This window comes from Sinohyriopsis cumingii, chromosome 4 (genome assembly GCF_028554795.1).
Source record: "Sinohyriopsis cumingii isolate HCF-2022 chromosome 4, ASM2855479v2, whole genome shotgun sequence".
NCBI classification, from domain to species: Eukaryota; Metazoa; Mollusca; class Bivalvia; order Unionida; family Unionidae; genus Sinohyriopsis; species Sinohyriopsis cumingii.
The window spans coordinates 10,916,488-10,933,215 of record NC_142964.1 but is presented as its reverse complement, the minus strand read 5'-3'; the positions used below and the strand labels follow the sequence as shown (position 1 = coordinate 10,933,215).

The window sequence follows — 16,728 nt, the reverse complement described above, 5'->3', positions numbered from 1 at the left end:
GTTCTGAGCTTTTTTATATAGAGAAATTACTGTTATCGTTTGATTTGCATAACTGCTTTTATTGGGGTCTTTAAAGCTCGCTTGTCATGTCCACTTAACTCATACAGTTTCGCAAAAATAGATGTTTCTTAAAACAGATAATTGCTAATACAATAATAAAAAAAATCTGAGGCAGTAACAATGCTATAATTTGTTATGTATATTTGATCTGCATTGAGATTTACATATATCTATAATGGAGGGTATTTTTGGGGTCTACTTAAGCAATCTATTCTATTTTAAGAACATATTACATAGCTAAGTTTTGTTTATGAATTCAAATATGATATATAATATATAATATTATTAATACTTGGAGGTAACCTGTATATTTCGGATTTGGGCCGTGGAAGTTTTTTGACGTGATCTTGTTCATGAATTTTATGGGAATGTCACTCTCCTAATGGTTCTCTTATTGCGTCTCAGCATTTTATATAAGAGAGAAGTAAACAGAAACTTCACATTAAAAGTTCAGTCAGTCTTTTAGGTGTGTTTGGTTTTCATGGATTTCTGTACTTAAATTATTCACTGGAAGTACAAAATGCTAAATAGTACTTTCGGACTTAAATACTATTTTGGGATTAACGTGAATTCGTTTAGAGACATATGCAGTATATCATTGCGATACATAAAGACTATTAGCACGTCAACACTATTCCACGCTCTTGGTACATTAGCACGTTCAAGATTGGAATTCATTCTAAACATCACTGGAATTCATTTGAAATATTCAATACATTAGTACTTGTGATATAACTTTTAGGACTATATGATATCATGAAACACATTTTGGTTGAGCTACTTGTTTATCATTATGTTATCTTAGTTTTCAGTCCTTGCTTCTCTTCTTAATCATGGTTTTAAGTTTTCTCTTTTAAATTTTTTTAAGTCAACATTTTCCAAGTTCAACTCTAGTTGGGTAAAGTTATATTTTCTGGTTGCGCTATAACACTTGTAATGTCTTCATTTTGTATTCTCACTACTTTTTTCCCCTAGTAAAACAATCATTCAACAAACTCATGTAACTGCATCATTATCATATTTTAAGTAGTCTTTCTCAACTCAAGCTCGTTTTAAGAACATGCTGTAAGGGGGAAGTATTATAATTTCGATAGATAATTTCCTTTGAAAAAAGGTATACAGTAGATGGTTTAGACATGTTAAAAACCAGACATAGAATTGTTATTGCAGAGTTCACCAAAACAGCTATAATTGTAATCCTTTCTATAGTTCATAACTACAAACCTGAAGATGAAATAAGGTAGGTGTGAATTGTGCATTGCTTTTACAAAATATTTTATGCTATTATCGGTTCAATGCCAAAACAATATTCCAATTATAGATGCTAAAGTCCATACCGCCCAGATTAAATAATTTGGCCAGCATTTTATATCACATTATGATCTATATTTGTTCATTGAATCATCTTTATCAAATGTTAAAGTCCAACGGTCGAATATATTCATTGGGCTTATCAATAAAATAGTTGTTTCCCGTGACACATGTATTGTTTATTTATATGTAACTATGCATATTTAATTTAGAGTATGTACTTGACATTTTTCAGTGACTGAAGGTACAGTTTTGGCCTACATGACGTTTGCAATTTTTAAAGATGTTTTGTTGAATTTAAGTTCATTGGGTTTTCCACAGGAAATTATATTGTGTCTTAGGTCACGATAAATTTGAATATACAGATTTTTTTAAAAGTCCACATTCATGTTTCATATCAGTCTTTCGGAAACTATGGTTAGTTTTTAACTGTGTTCAGACACAATTTGAGAGGAATCATTTATTTAAATTATTCTTTGTAATTACAAAGTGATCATTGAACTTCTGGAATAACACACTACTTTGGGAATAATTTGAATTCAATCGAATATATGCTGGATTATATCATTGTGATGCGTCAAGGCTATTGGTACATGAGTATATTAAAGATTATTAGAATTCATTCTGAACATTATTTTTTATTCGGGATTTATTTTACAATACTTAAAGTGTCTTCAATGTTTACTCTGTATTCTTGGGAACTATACTGTTTGCTAAATTGGTGGTTTTGCTTATTTATATTACTTATTTTAAGACCACGGACGCTCACCAATATGTTTGCAATTTCATTATTAACGAAGACTTAAACATAGTTGCTGGTCAAAGGTAAAATTGCAATATTATATTTTAACAAACGTATTAGTATAGTTCCAATGTTTAACGTTATTGCAGACCTGCACCTACAGATGGTTTCCGGTGTATAATTTCTTGCATGAGAATTTCGTTGATTCTTCCGTTTAATCTTCATTTTATATTATTTGTTTGCTTGGGATCTGTTTGCTTTTGTGTGGGTAATTTGCGGGGGGGGGGGGGCGGGTGAGAGCTGTGGACTGATGTTTTGATTATTACACACAGCATGCCTCTGAAAAAAGGAAACGGCGTTAACACCTGTAATAGAAGATAAAACGTAAAACGTAACGAGGAAACACGAATCCTTTCTCATCAATGCTTAGAAAAGCATATAAATTTGTCCTTTGAAACGAATTGAAGCTCGAAAATTTCTTGTTTAAGATGTTAAACGAAGGCTTATATAAGCAATAATATTTACAGCATGTTGAACATTATTGAAATATCAGATGCAGAAAATTTTACAAACATACGTCAGTTCTATGACAAGTTGAAATCGATGTATTTTGTCATTGGTCTAATAACAAGCAAGATGATGGTGGACAACAACGTCGTGAACACACAAATATAGAGAAATGTCCGGTCCATAATCCTGGCCAACTCCTGCCACTCACGAGCTGTCTGTTGCTCCATCAATGTTCGTTCATGACTGCCTACAACAGAATTAAACAATCTCATCACCTCCTCATCAATGGGTGTTTTTCGACAGATGTGATGACAGACGCTGCCCTGTCTGGCATCAATCATCATTTCTCGTTTAGCACTGTTCATGTTATTCCTCTCGTTTTCGGATTCTGTATTAGTCACATTGTCATTGGCGGGAACCGGAATTGCACTGCACATTGTATACGACTGCACTGATGTATATCTGTCCGTAGGGAAAGTCGTTCGGATACAAACTACTTTGGCTAACAGAACGGCGACCCTCTTGATCCAGGGAGGAGGACACGGAGTGAACCCTCCTCTGTGGTGAATGTTTAAGACCAGCACTGAGAAAATCACAGAAAGGGCGCTCATAGACATGATGACGGTTAGGTAAATTCCTTCAATGGAAAAAAATATTGTTATCATTTCATTCATTGACGAAATAAACATTTTAATTTACTATTGTATAATCAACAAGTGGTGTGCATTTCCTTAACCACATCTAAAAGCTAGATTGACTCTTTTAAGTATTGAGCTCCGGATTTATCGAAATAGGCTCGAAAATTCTCCTTACAAGTTTTCTACTGTTAAAACGGGCTACTAACTAGATACTGTCCAAGAGACTCTGAAATCAAAATCCTCTAAGTCTGGGTACAATTAGTACAAAGTATTGAGATAATCTATGCTCATTGTGTTTTTCTTCCTTCATATCTGGTAACGAAAAGAATGTCAAGGAATGGCCCATGTCAAAGATGCTTGAAGAGGGGACGTAATGGGCACAACTGTATACGTCAAAATATAATATTCTCACGGCATGTGCTGTACCAGGCCACATTTATTTACAACTGAATTTCTCGACATTAGCTGGACGAATTTTCTTTAAACTTTTTCTGCTGTTAGAAAGGGGCCTTATTTCGAAACAGGATAAGAGGCGTTGAAATCAAAATCCTCTAAGTAAGGGTCCCATGAGTACAGACTATTGAAACTATTTTAATATAACGTTAAATGGCGGCTACATAGTAACTTACAATTTTATAACATATACACGAGGCCCTTGATAGATTATAGAAGCGTGTGCTTTGATTTAATACAATTGATTCAATGTATAGCCTTAAAGATCAATCTGGAACGTCATCATTATTAATATCTATAAATATCGGGCTTGGAAGAGCTAGACATAGTTTAAAGTAACTTGCTAGTTAAAAGTAAACGTATTTAGTAATCTTGCCTTTTAAATAGGGACGTAGGACTTGTCAATCTAACGCAACAAGACACACATTTACGAGAAAATCGCAATTCTTACAGCATGGAAAATTGTAAACCAGTTGGATTAGCACCCATCCACACAAAAAGTTCTAGGTAATGACTATTCTCCCTCTCCTGTCAGTGTCTTTATTTCGTGATCTTGATGAATGATTGTACCAGTGTCTGGGCGTCACGATCCCCTCTCCCCCAAACACAACAATAACAACATTTTATATAATCACTACAGTGTTTGCAGAAAGGAAAGGTTATTCGAAAAAACTGGAAAAGTGATAATTAACGAAGATGAATTTGATATCCCGTTTCATTCAGAACCCTATTCACATTATACATATTTTCTAAGAATTACATTTGTAAATTCCAAGAGAATATGAGAGCAAGAAAAGATTGTTTTAGACGACATCAATATTTCCTCTGCTTGAGGAAACGAGAAATTGTAAACTTAGCTTTATGTTTTCCTGATTCTCTCTCTCTCTCTCTCTCTCTCTCTCTCTCTCTCTCTCTCTCCTTCTTACCTATAAGCGGTATATATTCCGATGTTGGTGGCATGTTCTCGGCAATTAACAACATAAACACCGAGAATGCAAGAAGTACAGTTAATCCCAGTGTAATTTTTTCACCTGAATCTGGTGGTAGACAGAATCCAGTCAAAGTCAATGTAGACAGCAGCATGCATGGAATTATCACATTAAAGGAATAATAGAGAACCCGTCTGCGAAGGTGAAGGTAAAAGGTTACATCAGGAAATGGTTCTGGACAACAGGCATAGTAGATAACGTTTCGTTTTAATTTTGTTCCGACTAAGGTCCATTCTCCGTTGTCCACATAGTTAGACAAATCCACATCAATAGATCTGTTTGTTACGTCAACCTGAAATATGAGATTTCAGAGAGCCTTTGTGATAAAACAAGAGAGGTATTTTAGTCAGTATAGCAAGAAAAAATAAGACATTTACTTTGTTTAAAATTTGCATCCGTCCATCAAAACGATTGGTAGTTAGTAAGGCTGACTAGATTTTTGCAATTTGCACTTTTGACTAGCATACCTAACTGGTGACTATATAATTTTGGTGCAAACTGCGACTAATATCAATTCTTCTTCTCCGGCACCATATTTGTAAGTACCTTTAATAGATTCAAGGTTCATTTTTTGGTAATCTAGTCAAAAGGCCTATAGTATAATAATAAATGTTAAGAGAAACAATCAACGAACACGCAAATATGAATAGCAATTATTGTACTTAGCTGGTTTTATACACAGAAACTCTAAATAACGAAAGGATTTTGTGCCGATATAAAGCCGCACAATTTCTCAAGAGATGAATTAGTATCCAATGATTTGTCAATTACCTTTCTGTAAGATCAGGCAATAAATTACTTCGCTAACATAAAGTTACAAAATTGGTATGAAGCAGTAACACCATCATGTCTACCAGTCGCTGTTTATTATTAGAACACTTGAATCTTGAGAGGGGTTTACGGTATAAACTGATGTTTCTCATCAACGAAATATATTTTATAATTTGTATACTTCCAAGATGCATGATATGACCGTAAGAAATCCATCACTAATTCATCAAATGTTGCTAGAAATATGCTGAAATCCCCACCATCTTGTCGGATCGACAACATGCCCAGACAGTATCAAAGTAATGCATTTCGTACGTGTGTAGCCCATCCGTTATTATCTAATGATTTAAATAGTTTTCAGCATTGTGATGGATATGTATTCATATACCTTTTATTCCGTTTACACCAATACTTTTCGCACCTTCAAAAAAAATAACACGCAACGATAATCTATTAGAGTTTTCAAGGCTGATATATTGTTCACACTACGTGCGACACCGATATTACTTACAAAAGTGACTTTGAATATTTTTAATCAATTTTGAATGTGTGTGACCACATATTACAGAATGATAACATAATACAGACCTTATCATAGTATGAAATATACATTAAAGGAATTTTCACAAATAACAGATACAGATTTCCTTTAATAATAATACATAGACATAACATATTTAATATTCTGTGCTACCAATGTTTCTTGAGTTCTTGTCTAATATAATTTGGGTCTCAAGGCAATATCCAAATGTATGTATAAAGAAAATATACCAATCTATACTCTGTTGAAAAAAAGACAATTTTTCATCATTAGTAAAGGAGCAACATTGTTAAGCCCAATTATGTTTGTCTTACCCAACTAACAAAACAGCTCCGGTGGACTAATGGTTAGCGCGTCCGCCTCGGATGCGGAAGGTCGCTGGTTCGAACCACGGCTGAGTCATACAAAGAATTATAAAAATGGTACTAGCAGCTGCCTCGCTTTGCGCTAAGGTCAGTGTTAGAAATGGTCGGCATATTATCAGGATAATATAACCGGCTCGGACATGACGCTACATGTCCGCGGCATGATGTCCTAATGCTAGACATCACAATAAACTTCGATAATGCACACATCATAGCGATATGACTGAAAAAGCGTTTAAAGCTACGTTAAAAATCCAAATCACAAACACTTATACACACGTTAGCTAATATTCCCGTAGTATACCCAACTCGTTATAGCATCTGTTGCTGCAATGCTATTGATGTTTAAGTGCAATTAGCTATATCATCTACACATTATATTGTAAAAGTACATCTTTTGATATAAACGTTGTTCTACCACAATGTTCTGTCAACAAGAAAGCGAAACTAATGGTGGACACTAAGCAAATTTGGTTCTAGTATAGTCCAATCAAAGTTGTCGGTTAAACCATTGCTTGACTTGACACAAAGTCGTAAGTAAGAACAAACTGTATACCTTTACAAGCAATAACACATTTCAGCATGACGTGATTGATCTTGATAAATTTACTGAGATCATTTAAAGAGCCTCTTATAAGAAATGACCATAAAACACCCTCTCCACACATTCTAGGAAATATATCAGTATTAGTTTCGTTAACAGTGCAACTAAAGTTCGATAAGTGGTACACTACACTTGGAAAAAAAACCCAGTTCCTATCCTATATATTCAGTAAGCTGTCCAATGTTTCATTTTGTGGTATCAGCATATTAACGATGTCTTGTGACTTTTACTGTCAACAACTCCTTCAAAATATAATAGATTCTTAATATAATAGGACCACACTGAGCCAGGTATGTTATATTTACGGTTATAAGACCTATGACCACATGATAAAAGCGTTTCCAAAACCATTGATGATTATCTCTCATAAAAAGAAGCAATCTTTTCTTTTTTTAAACCTGATTTTGTTTCTTTTTCAACATTAAAAACATTTTAATTTACTGTCTGAATATTAATACTACTAAAGTATCACTGAAATGTAAGTTGACCAAATACTACGTAATAGCCTTTGTTTCTCGTGCGTATTCGTTTCTATTTTTCATATGTGCCATTTTCACATTTGGTATCCCATCTAAAATCAGTTTTTATAGATGGTATTGTGTCGATATTTTAAACACTCACAGACATATTAAAGAATTTCAGTAACTCCCTTTTCATTTCAATCAATCTGTAGGGTAATCCATGCAACCGTATCTGAATACACCAAGAAAATGAGACATAGCCCGGAGGTAATCATCTTAAATTTATATTTCATGTTCAGAAAATGGATTTTAGTGGTAAATGTAAGGTGTTGTCCCATCTTAAAACAGAAGAATGATTGCAAACATTTTCCTGTTCTTCAGCATATAAGTATGATTGTAGGCAATCGCACCGTTCTTCAACATGGAAGTGTGATTGTTGGCCGTTGGCCCGTTCTTAAACATGGATGTATGATATGAACTGGAAGCAGCCATAAAGTGCAGAATCTCTTCACCGTTAGCCCAACATATGCAATTTTCATCAAAACCAGCATGCAATCTGCCATTTGAAAAGTATATTCTAAAATTACAAAAAAAGTGTTCAAACGATTATCGAAATTTTGACATCTCTGACATTTTTATTTTTGCTTCGTACCGAAAACGAAGCACATTCATACAGCACATCACCAAAACCAAAATACAAAGTTGGAAAGGTATTCAGTCTAAGATATTTATAATTTGTGCTTTATATTTGTTTGTCTGAAACTGTTAAGCGTCTGGACATATTGATCTTGCTCTTTACAATTCTGATTCCAACAACCTAAAAGCATCTCTCTCTCTCTTCATTTTGGCCACATAATGGAAACCCTATTAAAGAGAAACGCATAAAGAACCTAGCATCATATATTCCCAGTATGGGAAACAGCAATCAGGAAATATGCGTCTGACACCAACCGATTCAATAACGTATATTTAATTAAAAAAAAGGCACCATTGTTGTTTCTATCATCAAGAGCAAGCTTTATTTTTGTACTATCAAACTGTGTACATCTGGTTACAAAAGAACAAACAATATCAGATTCAAGCGTACTACTTCCCTATATATCACATAAACCCACGGTGCCAAATTTCAAACTTTAATGAATAAACCGAAATGACTTAATATTTATAACAAAAATTATTTATTGTAATTGATGCAGCACAGGCTTCCTCGTCTGTTATAGTCCTAGGCCGATATTTAATGAATTATTATCAAATTTAGACAACTCTTCTGATCTTGGTCCCATTGTTCTATCGAGTCACATTCTTTCTGCTTCATAAGTGAAATGGTTCACTGCTAACACAATTAACAGGCCTCCACCCTCCCACTGACCACTATACAGAGCAAGTACACGTGCATTGTTTTACCAAAACACACACACACACACACATCAACACACACATATATATTGAATATAGTCATCACATTTTTGTCAAACGTTATGCGGCATCGATCCATCAATCACCTCCTTATCGTATTTAAATAATGCAAGACGGTTGTTCAAGTCATTTTCATTCAAGTAGTAAATTACTGTCTTCTTCGTAGTTCGCATTCTTTGGAAGTTCTTCAAACGGCACGTGACCGAACCACGCCTCAATATATCACGGATTTTCGTCAAAATACGCATTGAGTTCGACAATTGATGGTTGATCATGCGCATAGTATCTGGACGGCAATAAATGGGCATGAGGAAAGTCAGTAATTGTTATGCGGCAGACCAAGTGAGTCCTGGATGAAAGACCTAACCTTGGACTTACATACGTCCGAGGTTTCGCTCGTCGGACTCTGAATGCCATAAAAAGCAAACTGTTTAGTCAAGAATGTGATTCAAGTTTATATACCAATTTTAACGTCTCCATGTTTGCATTCCACATCGCAAGTTGAGCAAATACACCAAATCTTATTCTCCAAAAGTGAAAATTCCCTGTTCTTTTTTTCTCTTGTCCGCGGGACAAAAACGTGTCAATCCAATACAGTACCCAGGTGGGGCCTAAAAACACATCACCTTGTTTATATACGATGTTAAGTCACAAGACAATCGGGGTAACAAAAGGGCTATTAGCCACAGTCAGGTCATGCCACCTATAAAAGGACTGCAGCCGTTTACATCATGTGGACCGTATGTTCATTCATCATGCTGTGCAATAACTTTCAATGAAATTATTTTTGTCAAACGTTTTTTGTCCTCCATCAACCTAATAAAAAATATGTGATATATTCAGCTGTAATACGAAAACATCTCTTGTACCAGATATTATATATATATATATATATATATATATATATATATATATATATATATATATATATATATATATATATATATATATATATATATATACACGCTAACCTGGAAGCCATCGTAAGCCCAGGATCCCAGTTTTAGCTTGCAGATTTGGTCATCAAAAGGAAAGTAAGTAATATCCATCTTACACGAGCTCCGCATGCGCACTATAGGTGGCCAAAATATGGTCCCATCACTCCATACCATGGCCAAGCTTTTCATGTAACCTTTATTGTGGTTGTCAACACTAAAAATCATAAAAAGAATTCATTAGACAATTAATTATTTCTCCCCCTCCCCCGAAACCAACAAAATTGTGCAGTCCTTTTTCTCAATAACGCCTTACTCCGTTCATTTTATATTGTAACTAAAATATGATTACATACTCCACTTGTGTCAGTATTACTTATATAATTGGTTTCTTATTTGGAATAGCACCATCGGTAGGAATTATAATAAAGACAAAAGTCTATTCATCACTTATCTTTGCATAACCTGTTTATTTCATTTTCTTGGATATAATATTTTTCTATTAAAATTTGTGAAGAGAGATAAAATATAAAGCATAACCGGTCATGCTGAAGACTTGAAAAGTCTTACGTTCGATATAAATCCGCGCGCTGTGCAAATGAAAAGCAAAAATATTTAGTATTTAAAAACAACAAACAACAATTCCTTTCGAGTGTGCTTAATTGTGTACCACGAAAACATTTTCAAAACTAATGTGTCAAAGTTAAATACTTAGACCAATGGTACAACTGAAACATCTAGGTTAAGATTTAAACCAATGACTATAATTCATTTGCAAAACATGGACTGTACTAATTAAATGCTATGACCAGTGAATACAACTCATCAACTCATGTTTACTAACTGGACTATCCAGGTTAATTGATTAGACCAAAGACAACAATGTATTTGAAAAACTGGACCATATATGCTAGGTGTCGAAACCATTAACTACATTTATAAAACTGGACCATCGAATTAATATCATAGGACCATTGGCTACAAGTCATGTAGACAACTGGATGATCTCGGTTAAATGATAAGGCTAGTGCATAGAACTCATTTATAAAACTGGACCATCGAATTAATATCATAGGACCATTGGTTACAAGTCATATAGACAACTGGATGATCTCGGTTAAATGATAAGGCTAGTGCATAGAACTCATTTGTAAACCTGGACCATCGAATTAATATCATAGGACCATTGGCTACAAGTCATGTAGACAACTGGATGATCTCGGTTAAATGATAAGGCTAGTGCGTAGAACTCATTTATAAAACTGGACCATCGAATTAATATCATAGGACCATTGGCTACAAGTCATATAGAAAACTGGATGATCTCGGTTAAATGATAAGGCTAGTGCATAGAACCCATTTGTAAACCTGGACCATCGAGCTGAAGTGCAACAGTTATAACGCCTTCATAAATTGAGTCTCATTACGCCCAGCTTGAATGTTTTGTTGTAAAAGGATTAAGGTTAGGGTTAGGATTCAACATTCAAACTGTACTATATGCTCACCCTTTTCTCTGTTAACATTATATTGTCAGACTTGTGCAGTATTTTTCAATACTACACAGCTCATACTGCACGACACGTGTGTCTTGAAATAATATCGTGTATTAGGAACTACTATGTAAACTAATCATGTACACTCATGCCATAGACGCTTTTGGATGATTAGATTTGTTTGTGAATGAGCTAACCATGATATGTTGTCCTTTTGAAAATAGAGATGATAATGTGAACGATGTGGACGAGTTCACTGAGTCACAAATGAAACTTTGAAACAAGCAAACAAATGAACGTGATATTCGCAGTGTCAGCAACAAGCATGGGAAATGTATTAATTGAAAATACCATTCTGATCATATAAACAGTTAGGAGAAATATTCGTAACATTTTGCACATAGAATGTTTCAGACAATGACCAGGGTATATAACATAGAAAAAGCATATTGAGACAGGGGGCTATCTATCAAAGACCCATATCATTCACTCCAAAACGTGATACTGTACTGTAATTTAGACTACATTTCTAACTGAAATCATATTATTCTTATTGCACTCAAATGGAAAAGAATGTGACATTCAATGTCGTCTTTTTGATAATTTCAATTAAAAGAATTAATATGTTTCGCACTATATTAATACAAATGATCAATAACAGAACATAAACGAATTTGTTGTTGATTTAATGGAATTCCACTGCTAAAATCACATGTACGTCGTCCGGATTGACTTAGCTATATAAAAATTCCAGTCCGTCACAAGCATAACAGCAAAATCCATACATTCCAGACCAACTGGAAAAGTTGTTTCAATGCGCATTCATTCACAATATGACTATAAATTTCTAATTTTAAGTAGATCAAAACAAGAACTTTTGAAGTATTGTCGAGCGCGTGAGGAACTTAAACGGTTCCTGGGCGGTGCTGTGTGTGTACTAATATCGTTACTGTGTATAGATGAATCTAAGGTTGTGTATTTAATTTGAAATATAGTATAAATTAAATAACTTTGCTTCTTGTAGTGTGTTTGTTATTATTATTAAGCGTTAGGTAGAAAGACAAAATGAACATATAATACAAAGTTTATTTCATTTGTGTCGGGAAATAGCTAGAAAACCTCGTTCACATTTTCCCGTACAAATGATGTTACCTATAAACACTCTACAATTATTTTCTTTACGTTTACGGTGCATGCATGTTATGCATCTTTAATATATATTGTGAGTTTGATTTTTTTTTAAATGATTGAGGTTAGAGATTTTGCCTATCTGAATATTGTAATGTATTGTTTATCTGTGTATGTCATGATTATAAGTGGCAAACAAGACGGTTACTAAAATTTAAGTTAATGGCATGAACTTGTTATCGAATTATCAAATTATTCCGTTGGAATTGATCAGTTTTTTCAGAATATGTTTGTGTCATACGTTGTAGGTTTAGTAAACAAAGTCTTAATTCATGCTTCATATCAGTCTTTGGAAATCTGTAATAAGAGATTTTCGTTGTGTTCAGATATAATTTGAAAGGAATCATGTATTTAAATTATGAATTGCAATTACAAAAAGCTAGTTGACGTTTTGGACTGATAACTTACTTTGGAATTACTATAAATTCATTCCAAGACATTCTGGATTATATCATTGTGATATATAAAAACTATTGGTACATCAACACATTCAAAAATATTGGTACATCAGCACATTCAAACTAATGGTATATCAACACATTCAAGAATATTGGACCACATACAGAGCATTTTATATATTTTGACTAGTGACAGAACATTTGGGATTACATGTGATTTAATTCACAATACTTTGAGTTTATTTAGGCTTTTCATTTTTTTCTAGGGGGGATAATTGTTCGTTCAACTTTACTAAACGTGTTAGTTTCGCCTCTTTATGTTACTTAGTTTAAGACCATAAATTTCAACTCTTGTACATAAACATGCTACAGTTCTTAACTCTGTAGTCTGAGTGACTCAATGAACAATGCGAATTGCCTAGATACCTTTTCATCCAGAATTAGAAAAAAACATGGAAAATATACTAAAACTTGCTGGGGCCATATTTAGCGCTTCGAACCGGTAAAGTAAAACTCGAAGTCGTCTAACATCATTTAAACCACTGCTCGAAGTCATCTAACATCATTTAAACCAATCAAAACAGATTTACATTGTCTCTGGCAAAATAATGGAAACTTAATGAGACTAAGCATTTGGCTTTTTACTAATAGTTTATTTAACAATGTTGCTTGAAATTTAAAGAAATAAAAACAAGTTAAACATGTCCAGAATGAGGGGTATTAAAAAGCGGTTTCAATTTATACTTTCGAGACATTCGACACTTGATTTGCTTACCTATTGTAAAGTACGATATCAGGCAGCCATAGTAGGTCACAAGGAATCCGAAGAATTTTGACTGATGAAAACCTCGTGTCGTTTTGCCATACCATCCGTTCGTCCTTCCATTCCTGTTTAAAAAGAGTATTATTATCAAAGCAATACAGAGAGAAACCACATGCTTATTCTGAGACATGAAAGAATAAAATTCATTTAGTTAAAATAGGTACTACACAGAAAAATCTCAGATCTGTTCATTTTTAATATCTTTTAGGTACCTATACAATAAAAGAATTCACTTTTTGTTCTATTGTTGTAGTGTTGCATTGTGATGTATGTATGTATGTATGTATGTATGTATGTATGTATGTATGTATGTATGTATGTATTTATGTATATATGTATGTATGTATGTATGTATGTATGTATGTATGTATGTATGTGTGTGTGTATGCATGCATGCATGCATGTATGTATGTATGTATGCATGCATGCATGCATGCATGCATGCATGTATGTATGTATGTATGTATGTATGTATGTATGTATGTATGTATGTATGTATGTATGTATGTATGTATGTGTGTATGTATGTATGTATGTGATTAATTTTTGTCCATGATTGTAGACTATAATGACCATCTATAAAAAAAGATATTACTTATGAAATATTTGTCCATCCATGAGTGTATATTCTATTTTAAGATAATGAGCAATAAATGTGTTGTTAGGCTTTTGTTCGGGTTCTATCTAATGAAACTGTACAGTTTGGAGTAACTTTCCATTGGATGATTAAGTCAGGTGGCTTGCGTTGCCACATAGGTCACCTGGGAGGAATTGCGACTTAAAGTCATAACAGAATCGTGGTGATGCATATAAAGAGACAGAACAGAGCAATTAAATCATTTCTAATTCCTAATTCTTGATTTTTATTACAGTTTAATGTTATTTTCATCCTGCATAAGTATATATTGTTGTGATTAGACTGAGTTTGAGTTGAATCGTTTAGTTAAATTATTTGTTGGGATAGAAAAGTGGTGTTATTACTGTTTGGATTCAGGAATTATCGTGAAATCATTAAAATGTGTTCTGGACAATGCAATTATGATACAAACAAGACCTGGAATTCCTTCGAAACATTTTAATATTTTGGACTTGTGACATAAGTTAGGATTGTTTGACTTTAATTCACAATACTGTAAGTGCCTCTTAAATATTCTTATCATAACTTAGAAAATTAAATTATTTCTTAAGTTTTACATAATTTATTGGTTTTGTTTTTTACTGTTACTTAGTTTACGACCATATATTTTTGACAGTATCTAAATCATTTATACATCTGATGACAAATTTGCACATGTAATATGCTAGGAAATGAACATTATCATTCAATTATATATTTGCTTACCTGGTCCAGCCAAACGTTTGTTGTGAGCACCTGATCTTTTTCATCCTGAAAATGAAAGTGTATATGGTAAGTGAAATTATTGCTTATCCATATATAATTGTTACATGATTACTATGTTGCGCAACAATATAACCGCAAGTAATAATATGGTGGAAATTCTTTCAAACCTGGCAAAGATATGTCATCTGTAATATATGTAAATTTATTCAAACTCGAGTCAGGAGCCCAATGAATTAACGCGGGCATAATGTTAGGCGTAATATAGGCTATTGATATATAACAAGCAATGAAAATGGCTAAAGCTGAGCAAATTTGTAAAGTTCTATAATAAAATATTGTTCCAAATCTCGAACTAAGAAAGGTTTAACAGTACGGGGCGCATGTTTTAATGGCTTAGTTAGCAATTAAATTAAGCTGCAAGTTTACATCCAGGTGAAGCGTTATTGCGTGTCCTCTACGTAAATAAAGGAATTATGGGCCGTGCTTTTTCTCCAGTGCATATGGCCTTTTTTCTCTACAATCTTCAGATGGTATTCGACTTTGTATGCACGAAACGAATGATTCAAATGAATAGTAGCATTCCATGTCCAGTATGAAGTTAATGGGGACTAGGTGTCATGATAAATAAAAATCTGACAACAAAGAAAACAATCGTCAAACTTACTCGTTATCTGTAAAGCGTATATATGTGCCCGTTGGTATGTGTGTATATGAGTGTGTCTATGTGTACATGTGTGCGTATATGTGTGTCTATGCGTCTGCATATGTGTAAATATCGATACAAATGACATTTTAATAACTGTAAGGTAAAAAAGCATCCTCACCACGTCCAGTACTTGCGTGAGCGTGATACCAAGTTTGATTATGACCGGGTTGGCAGCTTGAAATACGGGACGCGTGGCACGGTCGTATCCCCTCATTATGTGATACAACAACCGCTGTTCCTCTGTCATGTCAACTTGGCTCACATTCGCATAGGATGGTAGATAGTACCGATGATCATACTGGTAACCTAGAGTGGAACGGGTACAATTTTAAAACTGAAAATATAATTTCTGTTTACAGATGAAATAATATTTTTTTAATTCCAAAATAACGGACGTGATCTATATCTATCACCATTCATCCACTTTCATCTACGTCACCCTCATAAAAAATAACTTTTGCTACTCGTATGATTTCGATAAATAGAAGTCGATGAGATATACCAAAAAAGAGTAATGTGATTCAGATTTAGGTCTTTACAAGGGAGTTATTATTTTATTTCATCTGTATCTTTTAGCTGAAGCGGGCTGGGGTGGGGTAGGTATTGATTCTGTTGAAGTGAGTACTGAGTCAGGTAGAGAAGTAAATGACAAGAACTAACATTACCTGTCAGATCCTTTTCCCCCGTTAAAACAAATGTCCGTGCTATCGTCTACCTTTCACTCTATATATTGATCTACTAATCGATCGCTCTATCCTATATTGAATACGCATGTATGTCTTTGTGTAAATGAGATCCAGCAGTATGTGTGTTTTAAGAAATAGTGTGTACCAAGAAGCGGTTGTGTTGTTTTCAAATACGGCATAGGTTCCGTTGCAAAGGGCATAACTACTCATTTGACCGACGATTGCTAATATAGTTTTACATACCTGGCTGCTTGTGCGAAGCTACAACAATGGAACTGACATATCGTGTGTTTAGT

At 33.9% G+C, this 16,728-nt stretch overlaps 1 protein-coding gene across 1 annotated transcript; it reads right to left on the bottom strand.

Moving 5' to 3' along the window:
- Nucleotides 1-2,530: 2,530 nt before the first annotated feature.
- Nucleotides 2,531-16,031, bottom strand: LOC149800622 (neuronal acetylcholine receptor subunit alpha-10-like). Its single transcript, XM_089954444.1, has 6 exons — nt 15,865-16,031; nt 15,041-15,085; nt 13,651-13,763; nt 9,833-10,013; nt 4,641-4,995; nt 2,531-3,260 (listed from the first exon to the last, which is right to left on the bottom strand). Exons 1-6 carry the CDS (start codon nt 15,991-15,993, stop codon nt 2,698-2,700), a joined length of 1,386 nt encoding a protein of 461 aa, XP_089810570.1. The 5' UTR covers nt 15,994-16,031; the 3' UTR covers nt 2,531-2,697.
- Nucleotides 16,032-16,728: the final 697 nt, after the last annotated feature.

Bases quoted from the DNA above. Each gene is read 5' to 3' on its own strand.
- LOC149800622 (XM_089954444.1), bottom strand. From the start codon at position 15,993: ATGACAGAGGAACAGCGGTTGTTGTATCACATAATGAGGGGATACGAC. The intron at 13,764-15,040 runs GTAAGCAAATAT...CTTTTTAAACAG, and splicing joins CAAACGTTTGGCTGGACCAG to GAATGGAAGGACGAACGGAT. The intron at 10,014-13,650 runs GTAAGCAAATCA...TATGATTTTTAG, and splicing joins GATATCGTACTTTACAATAG to TGTTGACAACCACAATAAAG.